The sequence below is a fragment of the Centroberyx gerrardi genome, chromosome 13 (genome assembly GCF_048128805.1).
Source record: "Centroberyx gerrardi isolate f3 chromosome 13, fCenGer3.hap1.cur.20231027, whole genome shotgun sequence".
Lineage (NCBI taxonomy): Eukaryota > Metazoa > Chordata > Actinopteri > Beryciformes > Berycidae > Centroberyx > Centroberyx gerrardi.
Genome location: NC_136009.1, coordinates 1575862 through 1593079, shown reverse-complemented (window position 1 = coordinate 1593079; position 17218 = coordinate 1575862). Strand labels below are relative to the sequence as shown.

The window sequence follows — 17218 nt, the reverse complement described above, 5'->3', positions numbered from 1 at the left end:
GTTTATTGTTTGCTGTCTTGTTGACTTTGTACTGTCATTTGTTGGTTATATGCTGTTTGTTATTGTGTTTGGCTTTGAAAAAGCTAAATAAAATATAAAAAAAAAAAATTTAAAAAACCACGAAAATCAATCAGTTATGATGTTCACATAACGTCATTCTTAACTTTAACTGCAGCTTTAAGAGGGCACAATTAAAAGGTTTTCGTATCTACATAATTTTCTGATCACACATACTTGATAGCTGCTAACACACACATACACCACATATCCATACCTCCTCTCCGATTGAGTTTGGCATAACCAGCTCCATATCCTCCAGCATAGACCGATGAGCTGGTGAAGGAACTGTAGGGAAGAGGCGTGGCTAGACTCTCCTCACACTTACCTATGGAAAGAGAGACAAAGAGATGGAGGTTGTCATAGTAAATAAATTCAGTTTGTAGACTTTTATGACTTGTGTGAATAAACAGAGAGTAGCACATACAGATGGAGGTAAGAACTGCATCCCCACTGTGTTCAACTGCATCCCCACTGTGTTCAACGAAAGTGTCTGGCATTTTGAACAGGCTGAAATCTTCCTTATCTATTTAAATAACACCTTCCCTCTGGAGCTCATTCTGTTGGTGCCCGTCAAGGTTTCACTGCTACTGAACACTTATCACTTGTTTTCTTCAATTCATGGAGAACGTGTCCCCAACCTTCATTCAGCACTACTACAATGAAAATTCCATCACCTGGACTAGTGGTCCTCCTCCAAATTAAACAAATAGTTATGACCAGTTATGGTGCTTGAAATTTTTATTTCAAAGTGCTTTGCAGTCTGTTCCATTTATAATGTGCAAGGTACCACAAACCAGTCTTATTCAGAATTTACAAACTAACCAGGCATGTGATCTGGTAGCACAATTACTGGATCTAAAAGAAAGCAGAGATGTAAGTTACAGTAGCCTTATAGATACAATTAGTCCAAAAGTGCAAGCTTTGTGTGGAATGCAATTGGACTGATCAAATTCCTTTTTGGTAAGCTTTGCCATAACAGAAGTCTTGCTTGCTAGGCTGATGGTTCTGAGCTACAGAGATTATTTCTAGTCTCCCTTTTTATGTGGCTGAGGAACATTCAAAGCAGTAGAATGGCTCACGAGGGGCACATAAAGGAAATTAAAGTTGTTTCAATCAGTCTTTTGCAAAGACCGAGCTGTGTGGAGTGTGTGTGCGTGTGTGTGTAGGTGGATGGGTGGGTGGGTGTGTGACTGTGTAGCTGTATGGGTGTGTGTGTGCTGTTCTGCACCGGGCATGCTCCTCCAGACTGACACTAGTTATTGATTTGGCTCCAGAGGCCATAGGATGAAACAAAGGAAACATATTCCTCTTTGTTGGCTTTGTGAACCTCCTCACCCTTCTTCATTTCACAGCAGCGGCAACAGTTCTGACTGAAAATGCAGCTTTTATCGCCAGAAACTCCCCGTCAGTCTCTACAAAATCATGTATAATCAGTGGAACAGCTCCAAAATGTGTCACTTGACGAACTCCTTTGATCCTAAATAGTTGAATAAATAGTAATATACATACTGCACATATACTGATATTGAAGCCAACACATAGAAGTGGCATGCTTCTATATTACACCCAATTTAACAGTAGGCATCATTCCATGGTTCCAAAGTTGCCTTCAAGTTCAATTAGGTTCAATTCATTCGGTCAGTCGGTCGGTTGATTATAATTCTAATATATTGATGTTTAAAAATGCTGCACAGAGCACCTTTAAGAACCATGGTGGAAAGTGTGGCACACAACTTTATTATTATCCCTTACAGTTATCATGCTGGAAATTAAATAGCTCAATCCACACACACACACACACATATGCTTGCCCCTCCCATACTGCTGTTGACAACATGGCCATCCATTGTGTATATGACCACAGAATTGGATCAAACTGCAGGGGGTTTGTCACTACAAGGTTGTGTGGGTGTGTGTGTGTGTGTGTGTGTGTGTGTGTGATGAAAAAGCAGTAGAACAGAGGCACCACATAGCCCCCCCTGCCAACCTGCTATTGAAAAGACGTGTACTCCCATTCAAGAATCACCATTCATCCAATCTGAAGACCTCTGTGTGTGTGTGTGTGTGTGTGTGTGTGTGTGTGTGTGTGTGTGTGTGTGTGTGTGTGTGTGTGAGTGTGCCCTGCTGTTCATCGTATCCCTTGTTCATCTGCCAATGAATGACTGGATAATCACTTTACACCAATTGCCTCTTTACATTGTAGACAGGTCTGTCTATACAGTCATTTGGTTTCAAAATGCAAACACTACACACTGACAGTTTACATTCATACAGTACTTGTAGTGTTTTTTAGCTCACTCTGATGATGCACAAGCAAACATTTTCACATTTTGAGGCAAACATGATGTCAATTTTCCCCAAGATTATGACCAATATCATTTTTCCACAATAGTTTTGTTATTTACAGTTCACCTTGTTCTTGTTGGTTTGGTAATACCAACCATCTCCATTACCAAATCAAAGATTAACATTAAAAATCACCATAAGATCCCAACACTAAAACACCAAACCACAGATGCTGCTTTGATTTGGTTTGGATCAAAGCTCATCAGCAGTTAGTAGTGGTGGTTAAAAGGTAAAAGGGCTGTAATTTGACATGAACTTAGTTTAATATAGTTGTGTGTGTACATGTGTGTGTGTGTGTGTGTGTGTGTGTTTAGGTTGGTCTTTGTTCACGACATGTCCATCAGTGAATGGACAAAAGGATGGAGCTTGGGGAGGGGGAGGGTCATAACTCAATGTTTGTGTGTGTGTGTGTGTGTGTGTGGCAGGTGTTGGATATGGTAATGAGCTCATATGCATAACAAAACCGCAAGCCAAGCCAGCATCGCCTTAGCCAGTGTAGAAGCTCAATATTCATGCTCAATATTTAGCTTAGAAAACCGCACACACCTTGTCATTTTGAAAATATTATAATATTAGATTCCATCATTAGGCTGAAAGTAATTCTATTAGATTACATAAAACTTCAGTAATCTTTGGGGAGAAACTGGGTTGTTGCAGCAGCAAACAGTAATAGTATAATAGCAAAGGTAATAGGATAATAGGATAATGACAAAGAACAGCAGAGAGCAAATGGAGGTTGTATAAACACATGAAACTGACAATTCCAGCAATTGGATATTAGTGCCTGGCAGTTTGAGTCTTTTAGGTGATTTGTTCATTTTCAGCCAGTACCTTTAAATTAACTTTTGAGGTTTTTTGGGTTGTCATTCTATTTAATTTAATTTGATTTATTTTATTATTTTATCATAACATTTTAAATGGTGACTTACAAATCTTATTGATTCTACTTTTATATGGTGAGAGAAGCACTATAATAGTAATCTTCTTATTGGTGTGTGTGTGTGAGAGGTTGTTATTTGTTAAGAAAAGAATTTGCAAAGTACGTGGCCTTTTTATTCAGGATTAGTTGTAATATGGCTTGAGACAAATTCAAATTAGTTAGACCATTATGCAAAATAAGTAGCTACCAACCAAGCTGAAAAATACAGCAGCGTCAAAATACCAAATACCGCAGGCACAGTGTGGTTTGCAGAATAAACCTTGCAATGCTTACATTGCGATCATTGACAGTGGTTCTGTGGCTCACTGTAGCCTGTACTTTGATCATTTACAGAAGCTATTTGACTCAGTGCATAGGCTTGAGAGAGCTTGGCTTGCTCAATGATTGTTTGCAAGTGAGTGGGGGGGGGAAAGGCAACTAGCCGAAAACTGTAAGTTAAACGAGCTTTGATGTAGCAGATTCAGTACAAGCAAATCAATTGCAGATTCGGTATGTTTTCAAGCTTGAGAGTGATTTGTTCAAAATGATTCGTTCATTGTTTTTTGCCTTTCACTATTGGACATCATATGACTGAAATTATGCATTCCAGCTTTAAAATGATGTGCAAAAAAGCAATGAAACAATGGGGAAGTATACTGACAATCTGCACACCACATTGTCCTTTTATTTGAGTTTTATGCCTTCGCATACATTTCTGGAATTGAACTTGGGTCGAATTTGTAGAAAAACTCTCAAATACTTGCATTTTTAAATGATTTTGTAGCACAATGAAATATACAAAAAGTCAGGGAGGGGCACACTCTTTAGAGCATCTTGCTCTAAAGTGTGGTGCTCGGAAGAATTGGATATAAATAAGAATAGAAATGGGGGTTGTAAACATATTTAACCAACAATTCCAACACATATTAACAAGAAATGTACGGGGGGTGTCCTGGTGGCTTAGTGGTCTAGGCGCGTACCATGTAACCACGACGTTCTGGGTTCGAATGCGGCCTGGGGCAATAAAGGCAAAAGCCCAGAAGAAGAAGAAGAAATGTATGAATGAAAATGTGTAAAAACTCTGGAGAGAAACAAGGAAAAGAGTATGAGAAAGACACTATGTGAAAGATCACAGCATATATAGGCTACAGGCTGTGCAAATACAGTATGTGCTGGTGTTCTTATTCATGTCAGGATAATGTTGCTACTGCTGCCTACAGGGGTTACAATTCAAGTAAACAATTATGTCACCAAAATTGAAGGTATAAGGTTTTTACATGCCAGAAGCAGTGTGTGTGTACGTGTGTTAGTGTGTGTGTTGGGTGTTATGGGTGTATCTTCAATTGTTGCTAGTATTTACCCTTGTTTCGTACATACTGCACATATCTGGGATAAAGAGAAGCAGTGGATAATATGTATAATCTAATCAATTTGTGTGCGTCTCTATCTGGATAACCAGCTGGATGTATTTCCACAGCATGTCTGCTGGATTATGGATTTAAAGCACCAGCCCGTCATTCATTTGGTCATATAAATATAACATTCTAAAACAGTTTGACCTTTTACATGGAATGAAACCCAATTTGCAACAGACATTACCAAGTTAAACCAATCTTCTACACCCTCAAAACACATGTAACATTCAAGTTAAGCTGACACTTTGACCCCATTTACACCTACATCTGGTATTAAAATGTGATCTGTATCTGGATAACTTCTCTGGATAAGGAAAAATGCATGTTAATGCAAGGTGTAAACACAGACAGCACGCATTGCAATCAGATCGCAGCAAGAGTCAGCCAGGTGGAAACTGTAGTAGCATTCACAGTAGCCCCATGGACTCAAGATGACCATATAACTACACGGACTCAAGATGACCATATCATTTCATGGACTCGAGATGACCATAACTCAGCCAGAGTCAGCCAGGTGGAAACCATTTAACACCCATTTTGTCCTCCTTATGGCTCCTAATACAAGCCCGAGCTGATTTCAAGGTACTGCTCCTAACTTATAAATACATTGTAAGTGCCCTACGATCAGTGTGCTGGATAGCTGACTGTTCCAACAAGGAACTGGTAACCGGCGTTACTCGCTTGCTTCATCGATTCCTCCATTACGAGAACATTGTCAGGAATGGGAGGGGGTGAGGGCCACTTTTAAATAGCAAGAGAGGTGCCAAGCTAGTTTTAAAAAAAATTGAAAGCTACTGAATGGGCCGAGAGGAGCTTCGTTCTGGAGCAGAATTTGACAACAAGCTTTAGAAAACAACAACATAGCTGGCCCGCTTGTGTGGATATTGGTTTATATCATTATGTCTCAATGAAATCTCCACATAGCACACATTAGTTTCAGGATTAGTTAGAAGGTCTGATATCGCTTATTGCAGGTTTAATATATATAAAATCTACCGCAATTGTAGCATGACCTTAATCTCTTCATCAATTCATTTTTGTGCTGTGTCAGTGGGATATATGCCCATAACTGTGATTACAATGTGGACTAGACCAATTTAGGTGGGGTCAAAATTATAATCATGTCAGAGCACTGATATGTTTTTGACTGGGAATTGATAATTTCATCAGGGATCCATCTGATTGATTTTGTGTTTAGATAACGTCAGTTTGTTAGCTAGCTAGCCATAGTATGATCAGCTATCACTGTCTTTTTGTTAACACATCTGATTGCACACTAGCTAACGTGCTGACTAGTTAGCTAGCTAACAAAGCCAAAAACCAACAATTTAGTAACCTAAATTTGGAAACACATTTACCTTAACAAACGATTCACTTACTTATAATGTTACCTAATTGAACAAAACCCACACTACAACAATCTTTTTCAGGTATCTCTCTTTTTCGCTGTATATTTAGACATTAACTAACAGTCAATTCTCCAGTGGACATCCATGATAGAGGCAAACATGGTTGCTAGATTTGTGACATAGCTGCAAAGCCTCTACACTGAAATTTATCTTGTTTTCAGAATATTTCTTAAAGGTCCTATATTCTACACTTTCCAGTGTTTTATTTTATGTGTTGAGGTCCATTAAAAGCTGTTTGTGTGGTGTCATGTACCAAAAACACTGTCAATCAATTTTTACACGTTAATTTTCCAGCATCTCTCTGAGCTTTACCAAGAACAGGCTGTTTCTGTGTCTTTAAGTCTCATTAATATTAACGACCGCTCTGTTCTGATTGGCAAGAGTGAAACGTGAGACACCACAGACACGACAGAGCAGGCAACAGAGGGAAAATTCTTAGAACTCTAGGCTAACTTTGTTAGCTTATTATTTCTTACAAAAATGATAATGGGCGAACCTTTGTGACGCCACAAAGTTACGGAAGTCCAAACAGCGTTTTCTAATATGGATTGTGTGGATTTAGTTGGAGACTGTGCGTTTTGATACTTTCACCATGTTTAGATAGCACATCCAACTCCTTTATAATCAAAGAGGCAAGGGAAATCCAGTTTTACACGTTTTAAACTGGTCATGTTTTCATCCTAAGAGTACTGCAATCCATAGTTTTTTTCACATCACATCACATTCATAACGCAATCACTTTGAAAAAAGGTGATTAATTGTTGGATTACTCAGACGAATGTTTGAAAGGTTAGTTATAAGATTTAAGGCATATTTTACAGTTGAATTGACATTTGAAATAATTGTTTAATTGGTAATAATTGTTTAATTGGTCATTATTGGTCATTGTGCTATGGAAGTTAAGTAGCTCAAAAGCAACTGAAAATGATGTGATTACAGTAGTGAGTTTTAGTATTCCAGGGGATTAGTGATTATAGCTTTAAAACAATAATAAGAGTAACAGAATGTAGTGTAATAGATTACATTTTGAGATCTTTGCAAACATGTATTTCATGGTGCTGTGTGAGGTTCATGTCCCCCCAGTGAGTAAGGAGTAAAGTAGAACCAGCTAGCAGAGAGGAAGCTAACAGATGCAGTCATTCTTTATTTTTATCGCCTTCAGTCTGGTTTACTTTTACACACATGGCAATACAAGACATGAATATCAATCACCTAATTAATGTTCAATAAATCCTATCAATTGATCTCTATGAAACTCATAGCATGGAGAAGAAGGAAGGGAGAGGCAGAGAGAGAGAGTGTGTGTGTGTATGTGTGTCTGGTGTTTGAGAGAAAGAGAGAATATGTCCTAGGTTGTCCCCGGGGTCAACCTAGGGGCAGTATGGGAGGCCAAAGGTCACAGGCCTGATTGCTGCTTCCTTAGTTGACACATTGTGAAGTATTGAACAGACTCTTAATATTCTGATGTTGGGTGAAAACCTTGTATCGCCACCTTATTATAGGAGGGTGATAATGTGCCTTAGGCTGTGTTCACACATAGCGTTTTTTTGTATGGAAAAAGTGCTGCCTGGAGCACTTTTTGTGAGGAGAAATAAAAAGCGGATCACGATAACATCATCTGGCATTAGCTGAGCAGCTGGCTAGCCTGCTAACTAGCTGGTTAGCACTTCTAGCAGATAATACAGTGCTGTGCAACAAGCAAAAGCTTACCAGATATTCCCTATACATGTCCAGTATAATCCCATACTGCCTCTTTATGATCGTTGCTGCAGTAATGGAAATTCACTTATTACAATGACCAATTTCTCCACTGGCACTTTCCCCATCTTTGTTGTTGATATGGAAAACAGCCAGCCTCTCCTTCATCGTGATTGGTTGGCTGAGAAAAAAGCGGTTCACGTCACCCGGCACTGTTCAGTAAAGTTGAAAAATGTTCAACTTCTGAAAGCGCTCTGCTCTGCCAAAAAAGCAGCCCTTTTTCAGAAGCGGCCGCCTTTTGTGCGCCTTGCGGCCGCTCCACATTAGATTTCATGTAAAAAAGGCTGTGGCAGTTCTGAAGAAAAAAAAACGCTATGTGCGAACGCAGCCTTAATCACACTGCGGCCATATTTGATTTATGTCATACTGCGTGGGAAACAAAATCTGGAAGACAGTGAGGCATATGTAAAGAAAGAGAACCTCAACCAGTCTTTGGACAAATAAGTTAAAATATACACCAAAATTATCGTTGGATATGGTGGAGAGATGAGCAGAGCGGAGATGTTCCAAATCAAAGACTACAGCTACTGGATTGATGTTGATCCATAACATTAGCAAATGTTAGCAGTCTGCTATGTTATATTTATCTCCAAACCAATGATGTTAGCTAATGTTAGCAGTCTGCTACGTTAGATCTGTCTCCAAACGGACTAGGTCTAATTGTGTAATTGGAGCTGACAACTAGTTTTAACAGTATCAGTTTTAACCAGCTAAAGTCACCTAACACTAGCATTTGCTAGCAGACACAGCTAGCATAAACAATTTGATTGTCCAAGACACACTACTAAGGATATGAAGTGTTAACATATTAGTACTAAAGATAAAGGCTGTTATTGCTGACAATGAATAACAATTAGGTTGGTTTGTAGATAAATATGTAGCTGACTGCTACAATTAGCTAACGTTATGGATCAACTCCAATCCGGATTCTAGGTCTTTGATTTGGACCTTCTCTAGAAGAATTTACTGAGACAGAGAGACAGTGAAATATGTGCATTATGGGTGCAGCAACATAATCAAGAATTTTAAGGAACAGGAAACCATTAAACTACTATTCCCACACTTAAAATTATTTTGGAGAAGGAACACTACAGACGCAGCAGAGGAACAAAAATACTAAACAGCTCTTAGATCTGGTTCACTGACAGTATAAAAACACATGGTGTGGATTTGAATCTACAAGCAGAGGATAGGTGTGTTTTTCCGGCTTATCCCCACCTCTCTGACTGTACCCAAGAATATTACCACAGTGGAAAACAAGTAACCTTTCTATCCATTATTATTAATAGTTTATATCCTAATTCTATGTACATGTTCAACATACAGTTAACCCTTAAGTGTAGTTAAGGTAACCATTAACCTGATCACATCTCCTGACACTGAAAGGACACAGGAGCTGGCAATAATTGAATAGTTGAATGATGTGTTGTAGGCTACTACTACACACAACTACTAACACAACTGCATATCCAACATTTCTGAACCCCCAACCTCTCCCTCTCTCCTAGAGACAAAGGTGAAACTGAAAGAGAGAAGGGTTGGTGTAGTAACATGGGGAATGAATCCGGCCATCAGTATCGATGGAAGAAAAGAAAAAGCAGAAATCTAATTTCCCTTAGTAGCGGGATGATTACTCTCACATAAAGGCATAAAGGGATGTGGCTTGAAGAGAAAAAGAGCAGTCAGCATTTTGGAGTAAACATGGGAGATGTTGCAGCATCCTAGAGGAATCCCACAGGACTTTCTCCTAAAGATTAACACAAACAGGAAACTTCGGCACCCACTAACAGCTACTGCATAAAGCCACTGGTGTGCCAAATACACCAGGGGTTTTAGTTGCAGTACGTGCAAATCAGGATGGGGGCTACAATGGAAAAGGTAGGGAAAGGTGATCTCCACCAGGCTGATAAGAACTGGAGGTAAACCCACCTTAACTCAGTGTAAAATGAACTCTCTATTTATACTGACTAGTCCATAGCAACCCATCCCTGGGACCCTGGCTGTATACTGGAGTGAGGGCAGCTCTGTTCTGCAGTATCCTCCAGTAACACACCAGCCATTCAGTGGTAAACAGGACACACCAGCAGCAATCCGCACTAGTCCAGGTCTGACATAAAGCCTGGTAGAGACGCAAACAAGCCACCAAGCTAGACATGCATGTAGCCTTTTGTGTGTGTGTGTGTGTGTGTGTGTGTGTGTGTGTGTGTGTGTGTGTGTGTAGCCTACTTACGGGATGCTGAGGATGCAGCGCCAGTGCTGCTGATGCTACACAGGACCGACAGCAACAACAACAACAACGTCAGAAGCATCTTCAACTGTAACACAGATTTAAAAACGGAAAGAAAAGAGAGAAAAGAGAAAGATAGAAATCGTCCAGGTGGGTTTCAGTCCGGTGTTCTCGGCGGGATAATGTCTGTTATTCCGGCGATACACAGCCCAGACGGACGTGCTGCTTCCTTTATTAGCAGCAGTAGGGAAAAGCAATGGCTGTCCGCCCGCTGCGCAGAGTATTGTCTCCCTCCTCTCCTGTCAACCTGCCCAACGGCACTCCGCCGGAGTTTTACCGACAACCTTCTTACAGAGCCTCAGAATAGAACGTGGTTTTGCTCCGTGTCGGCCCTCCAGCCCCAGCTGCATGGTCAGAGAGACAGGCAGGCAGATAGACAGGTAGGAGCTGTCCAGCCGCTGAACTATCGGACAGACGGACACCCCTATTTTCTGCTGCAGTTGGTACGGTCCGACCCACACGCAATACGCAGCTCAATGAAGTTAAATGAGGAGAGAGGGGGGTTCTATAGCCACATCAACAACCCCCCGAGGAAGCACAGAGGGGAAAAGGTGTGTGTGTGTGTGTGTGTGTGTGTGTGTGTGTGTGTGTGTGTGTGTGAGAGAGAGAGAGAGAGAGAAAGAGAGAGAGAGAGAGATGCAAACACACACACACACACACACACTTGCGCACACACACATACAATGGTTACCAAATACCCTTAGTGATTTATGAATGGTTTGTAAAACTACATGTCAATTTTGCAACTGTTTTCCATTATTGTAGATATTACTACTGTGACTGTACCATTATTTTATTATAGATATTGGTGAATATAGGTTACTATTGTATAGTACATGTTTTAAAAATTAATAGTCATAGTCACATATTTGTGAGTCTAAATTTATAAACTGCTGTTAGTTGTTTTTTTTGGAATTTTTCATTTCTTATACTGCTTTGGTATGTTTCTGATAAACATCATTCATCAACACACAAATTGCTGAATTCTCAACCTAGTGCTGAATTCTATGAAATTCCCTGAGATCTTGAATAAAGGCCTGATCACCTCTATATTTAAAGCAACATTCCACTTAGTTTTAACATGGGGGTTATTCGGCACTTGACCGCCATGAAAACCAGAATATAAACTACTCAGCAAGATCGGATGCAGCTGGACGAGTTTGTAGCGTTCAGATTTTTACTTCCCATTCATTTGAATGAGGCCACGAAAATAGCCTGAAAAGCGTTTCAAAATAGCATTTATTAAGATAGCGATAGGGTGACCAGATCTACTTTTATATTTAAATACTAATTTTAGTGTAAACCAAGAATAGAAATGCAACATTACGATGGACCCAGGACTGCTTTGTTGTCTTAAAAGAGGGATCTGTAATTGAATCTGTTCACCAACGTGTTAAATGTCAGTTTTCAGGCTGGAAGAGGTTGCCAGTCCATCACATAGAACTCCTGCTCACATTCAGACCTATTGGTAATTTAGAGTCTCTAGTTCACCTGGGTTTCGTGTCTTTGGACTGTGGGAGGAAACCGGAGCACAACCCTGCGAACACTGGGAGAACATGCAAACTCCACACAGAAAGGGCCCCGAACCTTTTTGCTGTGAGGCGACAGTGCTAACCACTGATTTTTTATTATTGCTTCAGTTGTTGTTGCTACTGTTTATGCTATTACGTATTTACAGTGTCTAATGTGCATTGTCTATAGAGGAATAAAGTTTGGAATTCTGGATATGGCCATACTGCATTCTTGCCAGATGCCCCTGTAGTGATCACAACTACCCCAACCACATTCCCTTAATCAATCCCTGTAAAAGTCAGTGACCACACTGAAAGACGTGGCTGGCCAAAGAAAATAGGCCTTGATTGCTCCCACTGCCAGTCAGGAGAAATAGAGACAGACAGTCAGAGACTCACATTTACCAGGCTTTATAATAAACATTTCAACATTTTAATTAGTAAAGTGCATTAATGAATATGTTTGTTCTGGGAGTTAAATTGGGAGTCATTATGTTTGGCGTCAACAGCACAGTGACATCACTGCAAGTCATGGATTAGCCTATTAAACGGTGACAGTACCCCTGGTTTTAGTCCCTCTCCGGCTCCCCCACTAGTCTGAAAAACGCAATGAAATGGGCATGAGAGCAGCAGTGGAGAGGGAGGGGGGCAGGGTGGAGCGGCTATCAAATCAATGTGATTACACAGAGTCTAACTAAAGTAAGACACTCTGATTTTTAACCCCGGAAAAAAGAGAATTGTCGATTTAGCAGCTAAAACAGTGGGAGTTCAACATATGTACTTGTATGTGGAGGTAATGTCTGGTATTATTGTCTTCTATCGCAAGCAACACCTAGATATCAGTTAACTTCTCAAAAAACATGTTTTAGTGTTTCTGACCCCTTTAAAAGTCAAAGTTTTTAACTCAAACATATGTCAGACACCACTGGTCCAATTTCGATGAACTTGGAGGGATGATAGCCTGGTGTCCAGCCCCTATGAATCGCAGTCTTCAGCACTCTTCGAATTTGCATGGCGATTCATTAGGGTCTGGACGCAAGCCTATCCACCACTGATTCAGTGACGTATTTTCTCGCCCCAACCGATTGGTTGCTGTTAGTTGTCAATCATCAGACTCTTTGACCAATCACAGTAGCAAAGCAGATTGACGTAATCTGGAGGCGCCCCATAGCAACAACAATGAATCGGCATGCAAATTCGAAGTGCTGAAGACTGCGATTCATAGGGGCTGATCACCAGGCTAGAGGGATGATGCATCTTACTACCATTCGCAGTGAACGGTCAGTCAAGAGAAATCAGCTTTATTTTGTAATTTATTTTCAAGCCTTAGCCTTTAGCATGGAGACTACTACCACTCAACATGGTGTAACCTAAGGTGGTAGGATGGAGCCTACTATCATTTAACATAGTGTATGCTAAAGTGTTTTACCATCAACGATCTATCAGTGACACATGGATGATTTTGGTGTCTATTTTCTCATCACTTAACTGGGAAGCTGACCAACAAGACAATCTACCAAAAACTTGGCATAGTGAACTTTATTGGCTCAGTGAGGCAAGGCATTGTTTTAACTTGCAGAATACAACAGATCTGCCCACAGCGTACGTCACTATTAAATTACGTCTCTATTGAATTCTGCATACGGGAGCATTTTTGTTGTATGAATCTTTTTGTTTTGGATGCGCGTCTCACATTTGATCCTGTTTTAACACGCACCGTTTTGGATCCCCAGTTGAAATAAACCAAAAGCTTGGTCATAGGATGCATTGTTATAGTCAAGTCACCAAATCTCAAGTCCATGTCAAGTCCCAAGTCCCTAATGATCAAATCTGAGTCACCAAGGTCATATTCGAGTCGAGTTTCGAGTCCCCAGCACTCGATTCCGAGTAACCAGTTTTTAAGGATGAACAACAGAGTGTTCGGCCACTAGCGACGCTAATGAGCAAAGTGGGTCCCCATACAACAACAAACACTTATCACGTGGTTTTCAAGCGCACGCATGAGCACGAGCATGGAGGTGATGTAGTACACAATATTGTGTGGAGAGGGAGAGCTTCAGGCCATGTCAGCAGAATGAAGACACACAACTGAGTTTGGGAGAGCAAAGAAACTAAAACCTAATGTTGAGTGGAGAAAACTCATGGATAAAAGGAGACACTTAATACTGGGGAGGCTTTTGATTGGTAGAGAAAAGTGACGTTAAAGAGAGCATTTTCATACCATCAATCAAATGAAAGGGGCAGAGCTTCCTCTCCAAGCCGCTGCACTCCAGATCCAGATGTAAACATTGTGAACTAAAACTTTCCGAATCCATTTGAAGGTAATACATTTATTCAACATAGTCAATGGGGTGTAATGACATATTATGTCTGTATAAGTAAAATTATTAATGTAAACAAATCCACGTTATTTACATGGAAAACTCATTCATCTTTAAGTAATTCACGCCACAAATTAAAAAGAACATAGATTTACACGTCAATTTAAAATCTGTGGCAGATGTATTTTTCATAGCCTGTCTACATGTGGGCCTATGTTTTTGATACCAGATGATCAGATAGACATTTTGTGTGACGCTGAAAAGATGTGTAGCCTTTGTCTAAGGTGATCAAGGCCCAAGTTCAGTCTAGGGGGGATTAGCAAGTTAGCCAGAGAACAAAAAGTTATTAAATATCTTAAGTTGTGTTTATTAGCAGTCATCATCATGCATAACTGAATCATTTTGCTAAACCTAACATTCAAGTGTTGTTTTACACATTCAAGTCACCATCACCAGGATATAGCATACTCCTTTTAGCAGTTATCTGGCTAACTTTCTAATCCTGCTTTGTGAAATAGTATACCTCCCAGGAATGGAGTACTACAACACTGGTAGGATGTAAAACGGCAACTTCAGAATTGCTGAGGATGGGTGCAGCGACCTCTCCTGAAAACAAATTATTTGTCATGCAGAAGAAAATATTCAAGTAATTCCTGTACCGCAGACTGCTACATGTTTGGATTCGTATACTAAGTGTAGTAAATACACAAAAATCAGTTTTTAGCCATATTTATTTACAAAGCAACAACAGAAGAACTAGATTACAGCGGTGAATTCTTATACACAGAAGGTGGTCCAGGTCCAGGCAGCAGTTCAGAGGCAGTCAAGCCCATTTAACCACCACTGTAAAACAGAATATTACAACTCGTTAATTATAAACCCAGAAACCTTAAAGCATCTATGAGTACAAAGCAAGTTCAGTTCATGGTGAGGGACTGCAGATGCTAACACACATCTAGTGTTGTACTGCTGTTGTCTGTCAGATGTCAGTGAGTTTTTGATGATTACAGCAACTTGAGTACAACCATGCTGTAATAAATATTACACTATGGTTCAGGATCCAAAATGGCTTACAGGAATGTTTTATGGGTCCTATATTAGGACCTAAACGCATTCCAATGACTGTTACCAAAGCAAGACTAGATTTACCCTGTTTAGTTAACAAATGTAAAAAAAAAACAGCGTGTGAGCGTTTACTCACACAATGATGTTGTTGATGGGGATGTGGATGAGTTTGACAAAGAATCCGATGAAGCCCATGATGGCGAAGCCGATCGCTGTTGCCATCGCAATCTTCTGAAACTCTGTGGGATGAAATGAGGAGAGTGGTTTCCCATAATGAGATCAGGAATAAGCATGACATAGAAAGGCAGGGAAACAGAATACTATGAATATTAGTCCTGTTACATCACCACATGGCCATCTTGGTAGGAAAATAACAGGCGATTGTAATCAAATGACAGCCACAGCTGATGAGCTGTGTATATGGTAAAGCACCATATTGGTAGGAAATGTATGTGACATCATGGGAATACTATGAATACATATAAATACAACATGATCAGCATCATCGACCATGGTCCAGTACCTTTCCTATCCGGTTTGGTGCATCTTTTCACCAGACGGATTGAATCCTTGACAAACTGCCTACTGGGCTCCACAAACTGCATGACTTGGTCCATGGTGGAAGGCTTTGGTCTGCATGAATAGAAACCAAAACAAAGCTCAAATTTCCAAATAAAATATTCAATATTTCTAATATCAATATCGGCAAAGGTTTTCTGTCTGCCTGCCAAACAAGTTTAAAACCACAATGGAAGTAAGGTAACTTTGTTTTGTACTAGTTAGAAAACTGTATTGCTTACTGGTAAATTGGTATAATTCAATCATGATTAGGTTTGATGATTACCTCACCTGTAGGCCATTTAAATGTATTTGTGCATTTCATTCCCTATAACATACTTTAGACATAAGAGGTTTTCATCTAACAGTATGTTCAGCCAGCTAAGAGCAGAGGCCAATAATGAGTCAATTAGCCTAATAGTGACATACACTGTAATCATTATTGTTCTCTCGTTCTCTCGTATAGAGCTCCGTTCAAAAATATGGGAAGTTAATGTTCCCTTGTTTATTGGCAAATGTACATCGTTTAAAACGTGACTCGAATCCTTTCTTCAGGATCGTTGAGAGACCCTTTTAAATTCGGCATACAAATAGTTCACCACAGAACATTAATTATAATAACCGTTGGAATTGGTTCACGCTTTATTTCCACAATCTTTTGGGCAGTAGCAAGCAGTGTGAGCGACTTCTTTGAAATTTTAAATTTCATTGTAATAAGAGCTGCTTGGAGGAACGGATACAGGCCGACTTGAAGGGTCGCTCAAGATTCATCTCAAGTCATATTTTATCGGGTATGTACATTTGTCAATACACAAGACCACTTTATAGTGACAGATTTTTGAATGAGGTTTGGCGTGAAGTTTCCATTAAGAGAAAAGAGAGTATCGGTGCTACTACTTCGCAAGCACTTTTTTTCAAGCTAAACAGCTATGGAAGAAAACATTGGCTGACTATATTTCTACATCTGGGCATTGTTAGCATACAGACAACAAATACATCCTCCAAAAAAATTAAAGCAACTATCTGAAAATAATTTACATACCTTGAAATTCAGAGAGAGATTCTTACGTTACCCTTTTCGTTACGAATCGAAGAGACACGTCGCAGTTCGAGCGCTGACGTCAGCTTAAAGTGGGTGAAACATACATGCGCACTCTGGGCAGACCCTTGAATGCTGCCTTCATTGTCTCATGTAAACTCGTACTTCCATGATCTAAGGAGGTAAATACGACTTGTGGTCCATTCACGCGCGCGTGGAGGAAATAACAATAAAATTGTAAAATAACAATAGACCCAGCAACAAAAGCAGTTTTTTGGTGGCTGTTAAATTTTATAAAGCGAGAGGTATAATCAAGCGGCACAAATCTACTATGTGCTGCAGCCATAGAATGAAGTGGAGGAAATGCGTATCACGTTTTAATTAATTTGCTAAAAAACAATATTGCAGAACAACTAAAAGTTAAACCAAGAGTGGAAACAGAAACACAACAATGCTAATTATTTATGTAGAATGTCAAACAATAACATTACACTATTATGTAAGCCTACGGAAGCATATTGCATTCACCT

The 17218-nt window shown here is 39.8% G+C and overlaps 2 protein-coding genes across 2 annotated transcripts in view; both read right to left on the bottom strand.

The window, feature by feature from the left end:
* LOC139917433 (contactin-associated protein-like 2) overlaps positions 1 to 10544 on the bottom strand; it is a 67657-nt gene extending 57113 nt beyond the window's left edge. The window contains exons 1-3 of the mRNA XM_071906558.1: positions 10446 to 10544; positions 10138 to 10222; positions 275 to 385 (exon numbers count right to left, since the gene is read on the bottom strand). Coding sequence (XP_071762659.1) covers positions 275 to 385; positions 10138 to 10222; positions 10446 to 10544 — 295 coding nt within the window. The remainder of the gene's footprint in view (positions 1 to 274; positions 386 to 10137; positions 10223 to 10445) is intronic.
* A 4195-nt stretch (positions 10545 to 14739) lies between these two features.
* On the bottom strand, positions 14740 to 16775 carry LOC139917439 (protein transport protein Sec61 subunit gamma). The gene is made up of 4 exons (XM_071906565.1): positions 16692 to 16775; positions 15615 to 15724; positions 15228 to 15330; positions 14740 to 14869 (listed from the first exon to the last, which is right to left on the bottom strand). Exons 2-4 carry the CDS (start codon positions 15706 to 15708, stop codon positions 14860 to 14862), a joined length of 207 nt encoding a protein of 68 aa, XP_071762666.1. The 5' UTR covers positions 15709 to 15724; positions 16692 to 16775; the 3' UTR covers positions 14740 to 14859.
* Positions 16776 to 17218: the final 443 nt, after the last annotated feature.